Source organism: Chiloscyllium punctatum, chromosome 26, assembly GCF_047496795.1.
Source record: "Chiloscyllium punctatum isolate Juve2018m chromosome 26, sChiPun1.3, whole genome shotgun sequence".
Taxonomy (NCBI): domain Eukaryota; kingdom Metazoa; phylum Chordata; class Chondrichthyes; order Orectolobiformes; family Hemiscylliidae; genus Chiloscyllium; species Chiloscyllium punctatum.
The window spans coordinates 32,370,553-32,389,927 of NC_092764.1; the positions used below are offsets into that span (position 1 = coordinate 32,370,553).

Sequence of the window (19,375 nt, forward strand, 5' to 3'; positions counted from 1 at the left end):
CTGTAAGACTTGCTGTAAGAATTAAATATCATATAGCATTAGATATCTCAGTACAGAAATTGGGTTTATCTACCCCAACGGATTTATACCGTTGTTTATTGTTCATTCAAGCTTCTTTTCATTCTTGCTATCTAATCTCAATAGCACATCCTTCCTTTCTCTTCTCCTTTATGTACTTATTTAACTTCACCTTGATATTCACTTTAACTACTCCTTCCTATAATAAATTGTATATTCTAACCTCTATATGAGTAAAGGCATTTCTGAATCCCCCATCTGATTTATTGAAAAAAGACTTGAAGATTAATTTGGTCAAATTCGATTATTCAGATTTTATGTATTTTTCCAAAAAGCAAATGAAAAGAATATGGTGTCAATATTAAAAATCACACAACACCAGGTTATAGCCCAATAAATCTATTCTGTCAGGAGTATTCTGGAAGGTCCCACACCGAAATTGGTTGAGGTGGCTGAACTGCATCCTCTGCAAAACTGTTGTCTACCTTAGTCAAAGCATGCGTACTTACTTGGTGAAGATGTACACTGGTTGAGTGGCCAACACATTACATCAAAAAGACAGCTACCTGGACAGTGACCTCCCTATTAGCCCAGACCCACGTAAATCATTCAACTTTTCACTGTCTTCAGTTCAGTCCATAGTCATGCATATCTGACAGTGCAATGATCTTTCCCTCATTCTATTCATTCACGTTGTAAGTTTCATAAGTGATGGAATAATTTTGGTCATTCTTTGCTCCATTTTAGGGCATTGAGATATCAATGATGCAGAATTTAGTGGCAATATTAGATTTGCAAACACCAGTGGTAAGGTGGAATTCATCTTTGAACAGCATTTTGAAACCTAAACACATTAATTCTGTATACTTTGCAAATGGTCGATAAAATGATTAGTACATGAAATGCGCATCTTAATGATGTCCACCCTGTCATTCTATGTTCCACTTGTGGAGATTGCAATGGTAGTCACTGCTAATAAACTTCCCCTCCCTGAGCCTACCATCCCCTGTGATACTGTTCTGTGTGTCTAATATGTTTGTATTGGGGACTGTCAGAAAAGTCTTATGCTATTACATTTTGTAAAGGTTGATGACCTTGTACATTATGTTCTTCTGTCATGCAAATGCATTTTTTTCTCCAGCTTATCATTACTCATGTTCTTTGATTTAACATCTTGTGATTTGTGACCAATATTGACACCATGATTTGGAGGTGCTGGTGTTGGACTGGGGTGTACAAAGTTAAAAATCACACAACACCAGGTTATAGCCCAACAGGTTTATTTGGAAGCACTAACTTTCAAAACACTGCTCCTTCATCAGGTGGTTGTGGAAGGACCAGCACTCCGAAAGCCTGGTGTTGTGAGATTTTTAACTTTGTACACCCCAGTCCAACACTGGCATCTCCAAATCCTGACAGAATGTGTTGCACCATCCAGGTGCACAGTGACCTTTAAAAGTTGGTGGATATCTGGTGAATGGAAAGGTATTTGAAAACAGTGCATGGCAAGATGGGGATACAATCAGATGAGAAGGATGCCATAGGATTTTGGTAGACGTTTAAGCAGGTAAGTTTAAGATGGTATGGTGAGAAATCCCATGAGGACTCACATTGGTTGGGGGGGAGCGGGGGGGGAACACATGAAAAAAGCATTGATACAACTGGCCCTTTGCCTAAACAATTAAGATCCAGCCCAGAGTTGTAAAAAATACAAGGCACAGATCCAGAGTTGTAATAAATACAAGGCACAGATCCAGAGTAGGTGCTAATAACAGAATAAAAATGAGCTCTGATTGAAAGACAAACTATGAAAAAGTTGGATATACTTGGTGGGTAGGTGAACTTATGCATGCAACTCCCAAAGAAACTGCAGTCCAATGGCATCATTAAGTCCTAATAACAGCCAACTTTACAATATGAGAAAGGTTGAATTTCATAGATGTGTGATTTAGTGTTCGTAGGAAATTGGTTAGGAAATGTTCAAACTCAGTTCACATATTTTTTTCTAATCATAACCATAATGCATTACACTTCCTAATATTTTTGTGGCTTTTCATACACCTACCACACTATCTTTCCTACAGTAAGGCTGGTCTTGCTAGGGAGTTTTACCTCATTTGATCACAGCTAGAGAACCTCCAGCAACAGATAGTCTTCTAGCCCCCGTATACTTACTGCCTGAATTCCAGAATACTTTATCCTAGCTTCCCTTCTGATTCACATGCTTCCTGTTAATGACACTGTCTAAAAACATGGGTTTGCCCTCCACACATATGTTAACCAAACTCAGTCTACTTCTTTAATCACCCCTATCCACCACTTACTGTCTTTGCAGCACAACCTGGAATACATGGCAAACAAGCAGTGACAATTTTCTCCAGCCAAGCATCGTTAAGACCAAAATCACATATTTATGCACAAAAGCTAAATCCATGACAAAAACTTCAGTGTCAGAGTCACTATCTTGGGCGTGAACCAGAATGTTGATTGCCTCAACCTACTCTTTGACTGCAAATTAATCCATAGTGGCTCAAAATTTTAAATTATCACTCATTCTCCATGTGATTCACTGAAATTTTGCAATGTTCCTATGCACGTTCTAAAACACAAGCTCTCCGATCTCCCTCAGATTTGTCAGTTTGATAGTTTCAAAATAATAGCTAAAGAAAACTGTCTATATGTGACTCTAGCCCAATGTTATTGACAGATTTTCCTTTAAAATAGTCTAGTAACCCTTTTGGTGATATAGGGAAGCTAGGAATACCCAATACATACCAGCCTTTAACAGTGAAGTCTCTATCTTATGAGTAAATAAGCTGCTCTCCACTGGCAAGTAACTCTTCCCTTCTATTCCACAGACTCTAGAATCTCCTTCCTAAATCTCTCAGCTGCTTCAGGCTGTCCTTAACATCTGCTCGTTTGGCCAATTATCCTAAGTGCTTCCTTAGTACGCACTTTAATATCACTTTATGAACATTTCTGTATGAAAAAATTGCCACATTAACACAGATTGCTGTCATACCACAACAAAGACACAATTTGTGTGATGTGCATCTAAGGTAACAGGAGAGTATTTCGACTTGTTTTTGCAATACAACTGGATCCAGGGTAGGTAGCAGTGAAAGAAGTATTAGTAAATGGCTTCACTTACGTGGTGAACCCCAGTATCAAGATGTTCTTCCAAATGACTTTAGTAGTGGCCATATCACAGAAACTGTAAATACGAGACTCTGTAAACTCTCCAAATAAAAAATCAATCTCTGTGTTTGGTGTGTGTTGGGGGGGGAAAGCAAAAAAAAGAGGCAAAATGCTCATTAGTCATCACTTAAGAATGATATTCACACCAAGACAGACCATATTTTTGAAATATTCATAAGTTTCCTTAAATAATAAATCTGATTATAGATATTCCACTCAGAGGATAAATATAGTAAGATTGCCTTTATACTCCTGAAATGATGTGTTAGCTCAACAGATGTTGCATGCATTTTAGGTTTTGGTTTACAAAACTTACAGCTAAAGGTGATTAAGGGAGATTCATGAGAATTGTATTTATATAGGAGAGCAGATAATGAGGAGAAATGAGCGTGCTTTTTAAAATATTAAAAAAGGCATATTGAAAATGGCAAGATAACTATTTAAAAGAGAGAGAACATGTTTGAAATAAAAAGCTTGTATTATACTGCAATATGTTGCTTAAACCTCCCCAAATACTTTACAATATAGCAGTACTTTGAAGTGCAGTCACCTAACTTCAGAAAATTCAAACACATTACAGCTTTTCTCCAGTTCCAAGGAAACATATTCAAAGCATTCAATAGCCTTTGTCCTTGCCCAGCTCTGACAGATTTGCTTTGCTTCCAGCAACTTTCTTTATTTCAGAGACTTAATTGATCAAAAACAGAATTGAAGGCGACAGGAATAAACCAACCAAATATTATAATGGTCTGAGTGCTTGAAAGAGTGCAATAAGAAAATCATTAGTAGAAGATATAATCGTAGGTTCAAATTGTGGAAATGGGAGGATAGTGATTGGGAAGAGGGCTTTGCATCCATAAAGAAATGTCATTTATGTAGAAATTGCCTACATTCGATTAAATGAGAAATGAAATGAAATGCACATAGTTAAGAGACGAAAGTGAGGACTGAAGATGCTGGAAACCAGAGTTAGATTAGAATGGTGCTGGAAAAGCACAGCAGGTCAGGCAGCATCTGAGAAGCAGGAAAATCGATGTTTCGGGCAAAAGCCCTTCATCAGGAAGGGCTTGCTTTTTTCCGAAATGTCGATTTTCCTATTCCTTGGATGCTGCCTGACCTGCTGTGCTTTTCCAGTACCACTCTAATCTTATCTCTAAGAAGCAAGCCTGGTGAACTTGCTGTGTGCTTTGTTCATTGAAACACACTGGTAAGTTCAATTGCTTTTCCATTGCATATTCACAGTGTATCACGTACCATTAAATACATTGTTTGAGGTGTATAATTCATCATCCACATTGACACCATTACTTGCTGCGATATCTCGCATGATGTGCTTACACTTCAGAATCTGTCTGGTCGCAAGAAGCCAGCGTGGAGACTCTGGGAACAAAGCTGGAATGCTATAATTTGTTGGAAAAATGTTTTAGTTTCATAATTAGGATATCAATCTATTAAAAAAAATGTTCATCCCATAGAGAAAAATCTATTAAAATATCTAATTTTTGCAATAATATACTGAGCACCTTATCATTTGGGAAGAGGATTTGAAAGGGCTGAAAACAAAGCTGTCTTTGGGCCCCTGAAGCTATTGAGTAACTGGAGAATGACAAAAGAGACTCAAGTTCTTCATTTAGGAGAATAGTATTTAAACCTGCTACGGGTCTGTTGTATTGATCCCTTGAGGCAGATAATAGCGGAGACCTATCCAACAGTGTGTTAGGTTGTTCCTATGAAGTTTAACATTTCTCCTCACAATTCTGATGCAACTTTTTAAACTAGTAGAAGTCACACATTTAAGTCAATGAAAGGTGTGAATTGCTACTTGGTATCAACTTAGTCTAGCGATTGTGAAGTCACAAAGTCTGCTTGAAACAGTGCAGAATTTAACAGTTACGAGATAACTTATTTAAAGCTTTATGCTCATTTTTCAAATATTTAATGGTGGGTAATAGAATCACATAACAGAGTTAGTCCCATTTCAACAAATCATGGTGTTTTTCTTGCACCCAGCACCACCCCACCCCACCCTCCACCCCTTTCAGAACAAAATAATTGTCATCATTTCTACCTATGCATTTGGATGAGGAGCAGAAAATCTCAGCTAATACTTTGAACTATATTCCAAGACATTACAAATTAAGCCTGACACTTTTCATGGATAAGTTGGCATCAAAAAAGTCAGGAACCATAATTCATCTTATATTTTTTCTTTTCCAAAAAAAAACGTTTTAGTCACCAACTTTGAGAAGGGTCAAGATAGGTTAGGGTCAGCAACAAGGAATCCTTTATATCCATGCCTGTAAATACTTCCAAGCTTCCTTTCATCTCTCTATTTTAAGAAATGTTACCACAGATACGAAACCTTCACCTCCTGCTCCAATTGAGTCATTGATATAAATTGTACAAAGCTGAGGTGGCAACACAGTAATATACAGTGAAGAAGGGCTTGCCTTGGTTCCTCTGCATTAACTCCAGACCCCATCATGTTTCATGGTGTCAGGTCACAGATGAGCAAGGAAATCTTTGCCTCAGCACACAAATTAGTACCCCTCCCATGATGAACACTGGATGGAGCTTCAATTACCATCATCAAGATGGGCTCAGGAGTATCAGTACTGATGAGGATGACAAAGTTCTCAAAGGTCATAGATGCTAGATTGGGTGTACAATAGCCAGTGAGGGAACAACTGAGACGAGAATCTTTTTGACCTGGTCTTCAATTATATCAGATTCGGAATTAGTGGTGCTGGAAGAGCACAGCAGTTCAGGCAGCAGAGCTTCGAAATTGACATTTCGGGCAAAAGCCCTTCTTCACGAATAAAGGCAGTGAGCCTGAAGCGTGGAGAGATAAGCTAGAGGAGGGTGGGGGTGGGGAGAAAGTAGCATAGAGTACAATGGGTGAGTGGGGGAGGGGATGAAAGTGATAGGTCAGGGAGGGGAGGGTGGAGTGGATAGGCGGAAATAGGCAGGTAGGACAAGTCTGGACAAGTCATGGGGACAGTGCTGAGCTGAAAGTTTGGAACTAGGGGGAGGTGGGGGAAAGGGAAATGAGGAAACTGTTGAAGTCCACATTGATGCCCTGGGGTTGAAGTGCTCCGAGGCGGAAGATGAAGCGTTCCTCCTCCAGGTGTCTGGTGGCGAGGGAGCAGCGGTGAAGGAGGCCCAGGACCTCCATGCCCTCGGCACAGTGGGAGGGGGAGTTGAAATGTTGGGCCACGGGACAGTGTGGTTGATTGGTGCGGGTGTCCCGGAGATGTTCCCTAAAGCGCTCTGCTAGGAGGCACCCAGTTTCCCCAATGTAGAGGAGACCGCATCGGGAGCAACGGATACAATAAATGATATTAGTAGATGTGCAAGTAAAACTTTGATGGATGTGGAAGGCTCCTTTAGGGCCTTGGATAGAGGTGAGGGAGGAGGTGTGGGCGCAGGTTTTACAGTTCCTGCGGTGGCAGGGGAAAGTGCCAGGATGGGAGGGTGGGTTGTAGGGGACGTGGACTTGACCAGGTAGTCACGGAGGGAACTGTCTTTGCGGAAGGTGGAAAGGGGTGGGGATGGAAATATATCCCTGGTGGTGGGGTCTGTTTGGAGGTGGCGGAAATGTCGGCGGATGATTTGGTTTATGCGAAGGTTGGTAGGGTGGAAGGTGAGCATCAGGGGCGTTCTGTCATTGTTACGGTTGGAAGGGTGGGGTCTGAGGGCGGAGGTGCGGGATGTGGACGAGATGCATTGGAGGGCATCTTTAATCACGTGGGAAGGGAAATTGCGGTCTCTAAAGGAGTAGGCCATCTGGTGTGTTCTGTGGCGGAACTGGTCCTCTTGGGAGCAGACTCTGCCGAGGACGTGGAGGTCCTGAGCTCCTTCACCGCCGCTCCCTCACTACCAGACGCCTGGAGGAAGAACGCCTCATCTTCCGCCTCGGAGCACTTGAACTCCAGGGCATCAATGTGGACTTCAGCAGTTTCCTCATTTCCCCTTCCCCCACCTCACCCTAGTTTCAAACTTCCAGCTCAGCACTGTCCCCATGACTTGTCCAGACTTGTCCTACCTGCCTATCTCCTTTTCCACCTATCCACTCCACCCTCTCCTCCTTGACCTATCACCTTCATCCCCTCCCCCACTCACCCATTGTACTCTGTGCTACTTTCTCCCCACCCCCACCCTCCTCTAGCTTATCTCTCCATGCTTCAGGCTCACTGCCTTTATTCCTGATGAAGGGCTTTTGCCCAAAGCGTCGATTTCAAAGCTCCTTGGATGCTGCCTGAACTGCTGTGCTCTTCCAGCACCACTAATCCAGAAACTGGTTTCCAGCATCTGCAGTCATTGTTTTTACCTCTTCAAATATATCAGTCTTGCAGATATATCAGTTCATGACCGTATCAGTAGGACTGACCATCACATACAGTCAATTATTGTGGCAGTTAATTCAGTCTTCACAGATCCTCCATTATAGAGTTTTGATAACAGCACAGAGGAACTACACAGAGCAGAGGAAAATCACCTATATCATGTATTTAAGAAGAATGGGTACCCAATGAACACAGTCCGCCATTTTCTCAGCAACAAATGTAAACAAGCAGACATAACACGTCCAGAAACCCTAGCCATTCTCCCTTACATCTCGGAAATGACTCTCAGGCTACTCAGACCCCTTGGCATCATGGTAGCCCACAAACCCACCAACATACTAAAACAGCAGCTAATAAACTTGAAAGACCCTATACAGACAACAAGCAAAACTAATGTAATTTACAAAATACTGTGTAAGGACTGTGTAAACACCACATTGGACAAACAGGCAAAAAACTAGCCATCAGGATACATGAACACCAACAAGCCACAAAAAGACATAACACACTCCTTACATACAGATGAGGAAGGACACCACTTCGACTGGCACAACACATCCATGCTAGGACAAGCCAAACAAAGACACACTTGAGAATTCCTAGAAGTATGGCATTCCAACTGGAACGCTATCAACAAACACATCGAGTTAGACCCCATTTACCACCTTCAGAGAAAAAGAACAGGTGGTGATTTCACCACAGGAAATGGCATCACCAACCCAAAGAAACCCAAACAGATAAATAGAAAGCAGGAATTATCAACAGTGCTTCACCTGAGGCCCACTGAAGATGTTACCTAGTAAGGGTGATGAAACGTCTGGAAAGGAACCTTGCAGCTCAGCAAGCAAACCTACATCCAGATCCTCCATTATGTTGTGTTGTATGCTACACCACCAAACTAAGTGACATGACAGATTTTGAACAGGTCCAGCACTCAAAACTGGTTATCCCAAAGAGCCTAATGGATATCAGCAGTAGACCTGATTCAATGACAATCTGTAATCTTATGGCTTGGCATATTCACCTCTACTGTCCCCAACCATCAAGCCAAAATATCATCCCTAGTTCAATGTGGAGTGCAGGATGACATGTCAGGAGCCACACCAAGCATACCTAAAGAAAACCTGTTAAGTTACACCACAGAGCTATTTGCATGTCAGAAAGCAGCATGCAATAGACAGGGCTAAGCAATATCAAAGCCAACAGATAGGATTCAATTTCTGTAATCCTGCTGGTGTGCAAATAAGCAACCAAGAGATAGTGGCAGCTCCACAAATAACCCCATCTTCAATGATGAGGGGAACCCAGCATACAAGCAATTTTCAGGGATATAATGTGCACTAAACTACATCCTATCCACAAAAAGCAGGTCTAACTGAACTCAGCCAATTACTGACCTCAGTCTACTCTCAATCAAGAGATGGAAGAAGTCATCCACAGAGCAAGTGGCACTAGCGAAAAGGATAAATGCTCACTGACATTCCACCTATGTTTTATCAAGATGTTCATCTCATGGCCTATAGTCTTAGCTAAACAGGGGCAAGGAAAAAAAATGTTGATCTCCAGAGAGAAGGTGAATGGCTGCTTTTGACGTCAAAGGCAGCATTTGGCAGAGTTTGGTATGAAGATGATTCGCAAAGCTGAAGTCAATGGGTGTATCAAGAGGAAAACTCTCCACAATTGGAGCCATATTGAACATAAAAGGGAGAGGATTGTATTTGGAAGTCAATCATCTCAGCCCTGGTGACTGACCTAAAGCCTCACTGCAGTAGTTCCTTAAGGAAGTGCCCTAGGCCCAACCATCTTCAGCAATTACCTTCCCTCCACAATACTGTTGGAGGGAATGCTGTTCACTGCTAGTTGTACAATATACAGCATTAACTGTGACACCTCAGATACCCATGCATTCCAGTTTTATTTGCAGCAAGAGCTGGATAACATGTTAAAGTGTGCAAGAGTGGCAAATAGTACTACACAAGAGCCTGGCGAAGATAATCACCAATGCAGAGAGTTACATAACCACTGAGGAATCACTAACTAACAACCACCTGGGGATACCATTGACCAGAAACTGAAGTAGATCAAGTTTAAAGCTTTGGTGACAGGAGCAGATGAGAGTCTAGGAATTCCGTGGTGAGGGACTAAAGTCTCCCTAACACTTGTCCATCATCTACAAAATAAAATGCAGGGGGGGGGGGGGGGGTGAGGGGAGAAGGAAAGGGGGAGGTGGGGAATAGAGCTGTTGGGGGGGGGGGGGGGGGGGGGGGGGAAAAGACAGCAGGAGAGGGGGGAGGCAAGACAGTGGGTGGGGGAGAGGAGGGAGACTGCTGGGAGGAAGTGCACTGGGGGTGGGGGGGGGGGAGAAGAGAGAGTGAGGAGGCGGAGGAGAGAGCTGGGGGGAGCACAGGACTGGGGGGGGGAGAAAGAGAGGTGGGGGGGTGAAGAGGAGAGCCGATGGAGAAGGGGTAGGAAAGAGAGCGGGGGGGGGGGGGGGGGGGTGGCGGCGGCATACGAGGCTTTGATTACATGTGCGTGGGTGTGAATGGGCGGGGTTTATGCATGTGTCTGAGAGACAGCATGCACACAGAGGGTCTGCAGGAGTGTGTGCGTGTGAGATCGAGAGCGGGCAAGCTGGCAAGCGGGTGAGCGCCAGACAGACAGTGTAGAGTGTAGCGGGGTCACCTATTGAGTGACATGAACCCAAGGTCCCAGTCAAGGCCATCCTCATGGGTACCCAACTTGGCTTTCAGCCTCTGCTCAGCCATTCTGCATTGCTGCATATCCCGAAGTCTACCTTGGAGGATGGTCACCTGAAGATCAGAGGATGAGTGTCCTTGACCACTGAAGTGTTCCCCAACCATGCGGGAACAGCCCCCTGCCTGACAATCGTTGTGCATTCATCCATTGTTGTAGCGTCTGCTTGGTCTTGCCAATGTACCATGCCTCAGGGCATCCTTGCCTGCAGTGTGAGAGATAGATAATGTTGGCCAAGTCACATGAGTACCTGCCGTGTACATGGTGGGTGGTGTCCCCACGTGTAATGGTGATATCCATGTGGACACTTTACATGTCTTGCAGTGGTTGCCATGATAGGGTTGTACGATTTTGTGGTCGATGTTGTCCTGAAGGCTGGGCAGTTTGTTGCGATCAATGGTCTGTTTAAGATTTGGCAGTTGTTTAAAACTGAGAAGTGGAGGTATAGGGAAGATCTTGGCCATCATTTTTTCTCCAGTCATAATTATTGTGTTTAATTTCCTTGTCCCCAGTTGCCACTTAAATGTTTAGTGATTTTGGAATGCATTCATATTTTCTACTGTGAAGACTCATGCAAAGGTATTATCATCTCCCCTGCCATCTCCTGCCTACCGATTAATATTTCCTAATTCTCTAAGGGGCTGATGTTCATTTTGGATTGAGATTATGAGATTAGATTCCCAACAGTGTGGAAACAGGTCCTTCAGCCCAACAACTCCACACTGACCCTCCGAAGAGCAACCCATTCAGACCCATTCCCCTACATTTACCCCTGACTAACGCACCTAACATTTCGGGCAATTTAGCATGGCCAATTCACCTAACCTGCACATCTTTGGACTTTGGGAGGAAACCGGCGCACCCGGAGAAACCCACGCAGACACGGGGAGAAGGTGCTTGATGTGGGAGGTCAACGACTCTGGTGTGTCTGGCTCGTATAAGTGTGGAAAGTGTGTGCACGTTCAGCTACTGACAGAGCATATTGCAGCACTGATGAAAGAACTCAAGGACTTTAGGCTCATCTGAGAGAACAAGATCTTTCTGGACAAGACCTTCAACGAGGTTATTACACCGACCATAACAGAAGACAGCAGAAGAGAGCAAGGCAGAGAGGAGACAGGGTCAAGAGACCCCGGGGGGGAAGTACCTGTCAGGAACAAGTTGAATCTTTTGGAAACAGTGGAGACAGATGACACTGCCAGGCCGCGAGGCGGCCAGGTCTGTCAATCAAAAGTTGGCGTGGAGGCAGAGCGGAAGAGTCGGACATCGCATAGAGCTGTGGTAATAGGGGACTCCACAGTGAGGGGAACTGACCGGGGTTTATGTGGCAGCAGGCGGGACTTAAGGATGGTGTGTTGCCTTCCTGGTGCCAGGGTTAAAGACATCACAGACAGAGTGCAGAAAATCCTCAAAGACGAAGGTGAAGAGCCAGAGGTGGTGGTACATGTCGGCACAAATGATGTCAGGAAGAAGAGGAGGAACATACCACAGCGCGGAGAACTAGGAAGAAGGCTGAAAAGCAGGACGTCCAGGGTGGTTATCTCCGGTTTGCTTCCAGTTCCTTGGGCTAGTGAGGCCAGAAACAGGGAGATAATGGACTTGAACATGTGGCTGCAGGAAGCAAGAATTTAAATTCTTGGATCACTGGGGTATGTTTTGTGGTAAGCATAAATTATATAAGAGAGACGGTTTGCACCTTAATAGGTTAAGGACCAGCATTCTGGCAGGCAGGTTTGCTACTGTAACACAGCTACGTTTAAACTAAGTAGCGGATATTTCTGAGTATAGTGCAGAAGATGCAGGATCAGTTCATTCCAAAAAGGAAGAAAAATCCTAGGAGGAGGCATGGGTGGCCGTGGCTGACGAGGGAAGTTAAGAAACATATAAAGTTAAAAGAGAAAAAGTATAACATAGCAAAGATAAGTGGGAAAACGGAGGACTGGGAAGCTTTTAAAAAACAACAGAGGATTACGAAGAAGGAAATACGCAGAGAAAAAAATGAGGTAGAAAGGTAAACTGGCCAAAAATTTAAAGGAGGATAGTAAAAGCTTTTTTAGGTATGTGAAAGGCAAAAAAATGGTAAGACTAAAATTGGGCCCTTGAAGACAGAAACAGGGGAATATATTATGGGGAACAAAGAAATAGCAGAAGAATTGAATTGGTACTTCAGATCTGTGTTCACTGGGGAAGACACAAGCAATCTCCCTGAGGTAACAGTGTCTGAAGGACCTGAACTGAAGGGAATTTATATTTGCCAGGAATTGGTGTTGGAGAGACTGTTAGGTCTGAAGGTTGATAAGTCCCCGGGGCCTGATGGTCTACATCCCAGGATACTGAAGGAGATGCCGTCACTAGCGGTGTTCCGCAAGGATCTGTTTTGGGACCATTGCTGTTTGTCATTTTTATAAATGACCTGGAGGAAGGGTTAGAAGGTTGGGTGAGCAGGTTTGCGGATGATACAAAAGTCGGAGGAGTTGTAGACAGTGAGGAAGGATATGGCAGGTTACAGCGGGATATAGAGAAGCTGCAGAGCTGGGCAGAAAGGTGGCAAATGGAATTCAATGTAGCTAAGTGTGAAGTGATTCACTTTGGTAAGAGTAATAAAAAGATGGATTACTGGGCTAATGGTAGACTACTTGGTAGTGTGGAAGAGCAGAGGGATCTTGGTGTCCATGTACACAGATCTCTGAAAGTTGCCACCCAGGTAAATAGTGCAGTGAAGAAGGCATATGGCGTACTGGCTTTTATTGGTAGAGGAATTGAGTTCCGGAGTCCTGAGGTCATGCTGCAGTTGTATAAGACTCTGGTGCGGCCGCATCTGGAATATTGTGTGCAGTTTTGGTCGCCATACTATAGGAAGGATGTGGAGGCACTGGAACGGGTGCAGAGGAAGTTTACCAGGATGTTGCCTGGTATGGTAGGAAGATCCTATGAGGAAAGGCTGAGGCACTTGGGGTTGTTTTCTTTGGAGAAAAGAAGGTTTAGGGGTGATTTGATAGAGGTGTACAAGATGATTAGGGGGTTAGATAGGGTTGACAGTGAGAACCTTTTTCCACGTATGGAGTCAGCTATTACAAGGGGGCATAGCTTTAAATTAAGGGGGGGGGAGATATAGGACTGATGTTAGGGGTAGGTTCTTCACTCAGCGAGTCGTAAGTTCATGGAATGCCCTGCCAGTAGCAGTAGTGGACTCTCCCTCTTTATGGGTATTTAAGCGGGCATTGGATAGGTATATGGAGGATAGTGGGTTAGTGTAGGTTAGGTGGGCTTTGATCGGCGCAACATAGAGGGCCGAAGGGCCTGTACTGCGCTGTATTCTTCTATGTTCTATGGTCTATGGCTCGAGAAATCGTGATTATTCTCCAGAGTTCGATAGATTCGGGATCAGTTCCTGCGGATTGGGGAGTGGCTAATGTTGTACCACTTTTTAAGAAAGGTGGGAGAGAGAAAGGAGGAAATTATAGACCAGTTAGCCTGACCTCAGTGGTGGGAAAGAGGCTGAGTCTATTATAAAGGATGAGATTACGACACATCTGGATAGTAGTAACAGGATAGGTCAGAGTCAGCATGGATTTATGAAGGGGAAATCATGCTTGACTAATCTTCTGGAATGTTTTGAGGATGTAACTCTGAAGATGGATGAGGGAGATCCAGTGGATGTCGTGTACCTGGACTTTCAGAAAGCCTTTGATAAAGTCCCACATAGGAGGTTAGTGAGCAAAATTAGGGTGCATGGTATTGGGGGCAAAGTACTGACTTGGATTGAAAGTTGGTTGCCTAATAGGAAACAAAGAGTAGTGATAAACGCTCCATTTCGGAATGGCAGGCAGTGACCAGTGGGGTACCACAGGGATCAGTGCTGGGACCGCAGCGTTTTACAATATATGTTAATGATATAGAAGATGGTATTAGTAATAACATTAGCAAATTTGCTGATGATACTAAGCTGGGTGGCAGGGTGAAATGTGAGGACGATGTTAGGAAATTATAGCGTGACCTGGACAGGTTAGGTGAGTGGTCAGATGCATAGCAGATGCAGTTTAATGTGGATAAATGCGTGGTCATCCGCTTTGGTGGCAAGAACAGGAAGGCAGATTACTACCTGAATGGAGTCAAGTTAGGCAAAGGGGCAGTACAAAGAGATCTGGGTGTTCTTGTACACCAGTCTAATGAAAGTAAGCATGCAGGTACAGCAGGTGGTGAAGAAGGCTAATAGCATGCTGACTTTCATAACAAGAGGGATTGAGTATAGAAGCAGAGAGGTTCTTCTGCAGCTGTACAGGGTTCTGGTGAGACCACACCTGGAGTACTGTGTGCAGTTCTGGTCTCCAAATTTGAGGAAAGACATTCTGGCTATTGAGGGAGTGCAGTGTAGGTTCACGAGGTCAATTCCTGGAATGGCGGGACTACCTTATGCTGAAAGACTGGAGCGACTGGGCTTGAGTTTAGAAGACTGAGAGGGGATCTGATTGAGACGTATAAGATTATTAAAAGGATTGGACACTCTGGAGGCAGGAAACATGTTTCCGCTGATGGGTGAGTCCCGAACCAGAGGACACAGCTTAAAAATACATGGTAGACCATTTAGGACAGAGATGAGGAGAAACTTCTTCACCCAGAGAGTGGTTGCTGTGTGGAATGCTCTGCCCTAGAGGGCAGTGGAGGCCCAGTCTCTGGATTCATTTAACAAAGAGTCGGATAGAGCTCTCAAGGATAGTGGAATCAAGGGTTATGGAGATAAGGCAGGAACAGGATACTGATTAAGGATGATCAGCCATGATCATGTTGAATGGTAGTGCAGGCTCGAAGGGCAGAATAGCCTACTCCTGCACCTATTGTCTATTGTCCACATAGACAGTTTCCTGAGGTGGGAATTGAAGCTGGATTCCTGGAGCTGTGAGGCAGCAGTGCTAACCGCTGAGCCACCGTGCCGCCCTGTCTTCTCTCTTCCTTTCATATATTTAGAAGAATCCTTTGCTGTTCATCTTGATATTACATGCAAGTTTACCTTCAAAGGATATTTTCTCCCTCAATTATTTTTTGATAAACATTTGCTGTTTTTTTTAAAAAGGGTTTCAGGGTTAAACTGATGTTACACAATCAGTAGCTCAGACTCCAGCTCCTCAGATCAAAGTTCCTTAAACTGCAAACACTTAAGATTTGTTCACCCCAGATTCCAACAACCTACGTCTGGTGTCTCCTGCAGCTTTCACATGTTAGTGAAAACACATCACTTTCCTGCCATCATGATTATATTTGATTTATTTATAAAGGAACTATGAAATTCCCTGCTCTTTACACTTTACTGGTCTGATTAACTAACTAAAAAACAATGAAAACAATACAAGTATCAACTACTTAAACAGTTATTTTAAAAAGAAATACTAATATTTTGAAACCCGAACTGAAACTTAAAAAAAAACTAGAAATATTCATTAATCCTTCTCACAAATCAGCCTTCTTTCCTAGTTCTCACGTCATTTGTGGATCTGTACTGTCACTCCATTGCTAGTTTCACTGCAAGTAGGCCTCTTGACTCAACCTTTTTTCTCTCCTACTTCTCTCTTGTTCAAGAGGATTTACTTCTTCCAGTAATCAAAGTTAAAGCACCTCTGCCCCACTTGGCACTGAATTTCCTGTTTGAATCAAATTTCCAATAGTAGTCAGCAACTCACTCAGTCTTTGTCTCACTCTGCTGCCGTCCAACACTGGCAGTGTCCTTTATCAGAAGATTTTGCATGTAGGAAATGCAGTGTATTAACTCACCAACGCTTCTGACAGCAATTGTTAAATTGCACTCTACCACTTAGAAGGCCAAAGTGGGAACACCACCACTGCCAAGTTGTCCTCCAAGCAATACAACACTCCTGACCTGGAACCATAAACTGCATATGGTACCTTGTCAAATGCCTTCTGGAAATCCAACTACAGCATGATTGCATGTTCCTCTTTATCTACTGTGTGTATTACTTCTTCAGTGACTAATCTAAAATTATCACCCATAGCATCATATTTCCTTTTCACTGTTGTTTAATGAACTGTCTACTCAAAAAACATAAGGCCAATTGCCTTATGACATTTAGACACCTGCGTATAATGTGTAATTTAGGAAATTACGTACTCCAGCAGGTGTCCATGATATGCACCAAGCCACTAAGTTATTCTTCCTTTGCAATTTGAGAAATCATGCCAAGCTCACTTCTCCCTCAACTACTTCTTCAAGCCAGGATACACCTCTAATCAAGTACATATGATAGCATGCTAACAGTAGCACCAAATGGACCTAAAAAAAAGTTAACCTAATGAAATTGGAACACTATATTAAAACACCAGAAACAGCATGATGTAACCTGGTCTTTGTGATCACACAAGCAATCGACCAGATCAAAGCTATGAAAGCTGCCATATTGAGTTGTTAATCTGGTGGATAATGAGAACAACTAATTCGAGAAAGAGGTCCAACAAATATTCCCAACCTCTGTGATAGCAGAACACAGCAAAAGTACAAAAGACAAGGCACCTATGATTATCTCAGTTTCCTCCTGGGATCTCCATCATTGGTACCAATGTTGTCACTGTGTTTCTCTCCATATAATTTCAAGAATCATTACAGCATATTGGATACAGCAAAGGTTGCAGATTCCAACAATAACTCATGTTTGACATATTCTTAAAAATTAACTGCATCTCTAACCAGTGTGTTCCAGTACAACTTTAATTGAGCCAGGTATAGAACATTCTAGCTTATACCCTGTCCACAAAAAAAGGTATACAATTGACTACTTACCACCTACATGTAATTAGTGAAGTGTGTGGGGGGGGGGGGGGGGGGAAAGAGAAGAGGGGGAAGCATTAGTATTATCGAGCTGCATCCATAAAATTATTACTCACCAATGCTAATATTGGATTGCGATGATTACTTAACTTTAGAACTGATCACAACCTTGATCCAAAACATATAGACAACCTGAATTCAAGAGACTTTACAAGAGATTTTATCTTTGACATCAAGACAATATTTGATCACACGATATCAAAAAGGGGTAGGAGTGCATCGTTGACAACACGTACTGGTCACTTAAGTCAAAGATAGCAGAAATTATAATGGTTTTGACTATTAGAAGCCAAATCCCCTTGGTGTCAGGACAACATTGCAAGTCCTGGACCCAATGGCTTTTAGCCATTCATCAACAACCTCCCTGCTCACTAAGTGTTTATTTCCATTCCCAACTCCCCAGATGAGGCAAATGGTGTCTGTACACAGAAAACTTGGATAGCATACATGTTTAGACTGAACCTATACAGGTGCAAGGCAATAAGCATCACCAAGCATTTTCTCATCACATTTAACAGTAGGACAATCATGAAACTCTTCCATCAACATTCCAGAGGCAATCACTACCAGTGACAAAATTTGAGAGATACAAGAGCAGATCAGAAGCTAGAAGTTTGACAGCAAGTTAAAAAAAACACTCCAACTTTCCAAAGCTTCTCCATCCCTTACAAAGTACAAGTATTCTCCACTTCCTTGAATGAATATAACTCCAACAATATAAAAAGGCCTGATGCTATTAAGATAAAGCAACGTCTTGTTCAGCAGCACATCCACCAATAGCAGACCATAGCTGCAGGAGATACTGCTAGAATTCTCCAAGGTTTATTTCTTGGTATCTTCCAAACAAATGATCTGAATGAACTAAAGGCACCAGACATATAGGAACACAACCATCTCCCCTTCAAGTCACATACCATTCTGACATTTATTACCTGACTTTGTGGCAAACCTTTTTTTTTCATAAGATGACGTACAGTGTGGTGGCCAATTCTTAAGCTATGGCCGACGTGAACCCCATGTGAACCTCAGGAACCTCATTATAGCACAGCAGTCCTTTCCATATTTGCTACAGGAAAAAAACAGGAGTGGATTTACTGGCCTCTGCTTTCTTCTGACTCTTCTCAACCAATTAAGCTCTTTGTTTGGAAGGTGAGCAGAAACCAACAAACAGTCAGCCTCCAGCTGTCATGGCTAATCAGTGCCAGTCTCTTAGTTATTGGTCTCACCTTTTGCAGGTGTGGAAGTATGGATGTCAGGAGGTAGAGATTCACTGGTCAGTTCACTATTCAGAAGGGCAGAGTGCAATCGTCCATCCAATGAACGTAGCCTGCCCAGCAGATTGAGCAAGGAATGCATGCTAATTAGCACCTTCACCTGCCAAGAGATGCCAAGGATATGTTTGAGACAATAAAGGCAGAAGCCTTTACTCCTGCCAAACACATCATGATCAGGTCTCATCACTGTAAAGTGGATGGAGGGTGCAGGCCTTGTAAACTCACAATTGGTGTTCTCAAGTCAGGGATGCTGTTTTTCCACAAGATCATGTTATCATATTGAGTGGCAGAGTAGGTTTGACAGGCTGCATGGTCTTCTCCTGTTACTATTTATTCCTAAACCTTTCATCGTGTTACATCCTTTAAGATTCATTAAACTCTTTTTTTGATCGAATTCATACTTTGTTTCACGTTTATTCTCTTGATTAGGTTCTGAAGCATTAGATATTTTTCACTATTAAGGAAAGCTGCTGTAGTTGAAGTATGACTTTATGAAAGCTTAACACTTAAATAAAAAAAAACACTTTTAAATAGGTGATAACATTTAAATTCAAGAAAGAAACTCAGCAGTTAGAAAGTTTTACCGAGTCAGAGTCACAGAGATATACGACATGGAAACAGACCCTTCGGTCCAACTCGCCCATGCAGCCCATATCCCAACTTAATCTAGACCCATTTACCAGCACTCTGTGCATATTCATCTCAACCCTTTCTATTCCCATACCCATCCAGATGCCTTTTATATGTTGCAATTGTAACAGCCTCTATCACTTCCTCTGGCAGCTCATTCCATACACTCACCACCCTCTGTGTGGAAAAGTTGCTCCTTAGGTCTCTTTTATATTAGATTAGATTAGATTACTTAGAGTGTGGAAACAGGCCCGTCGGCCCAACAAGTCCACACCGACCCACCGAAGCACTACCCACCCAGACCCATTCCCCTACATTTA

The 19,375-nt window shown here is 43.0% G+C and overlaps 1 protein-coding gene across 2 annotated transcripts in view; it reads right to left on the reverse strand.

Annotated features, from left to right (window-relative positions):
* Positions 1–19,375, reverse strand: part of slc22a31 (solute carrier family 22 member 31) — a 73,472-nt gene that overhangs the window by 22,883 nt on the left and 31,214 nt on the right. For both annotated transcript variants that reach the window (XM_072596074.1, XM_072596075.1), the window contains 2 exons: positions 4,471–4,616; positions 3,170–3,278 (listed from right to left, as the gene is read on the reverse strand). In XM_072596074.1, coding sequence (XP_072452175.1) covers positions 3,170–3,278; positions 4,471–4,616 — 255 coding nt within the window. The remainder of the gene's footprint in view (positions 1–3,169; positions 3,279–4,470; positions 4,617–19,375) is intronic.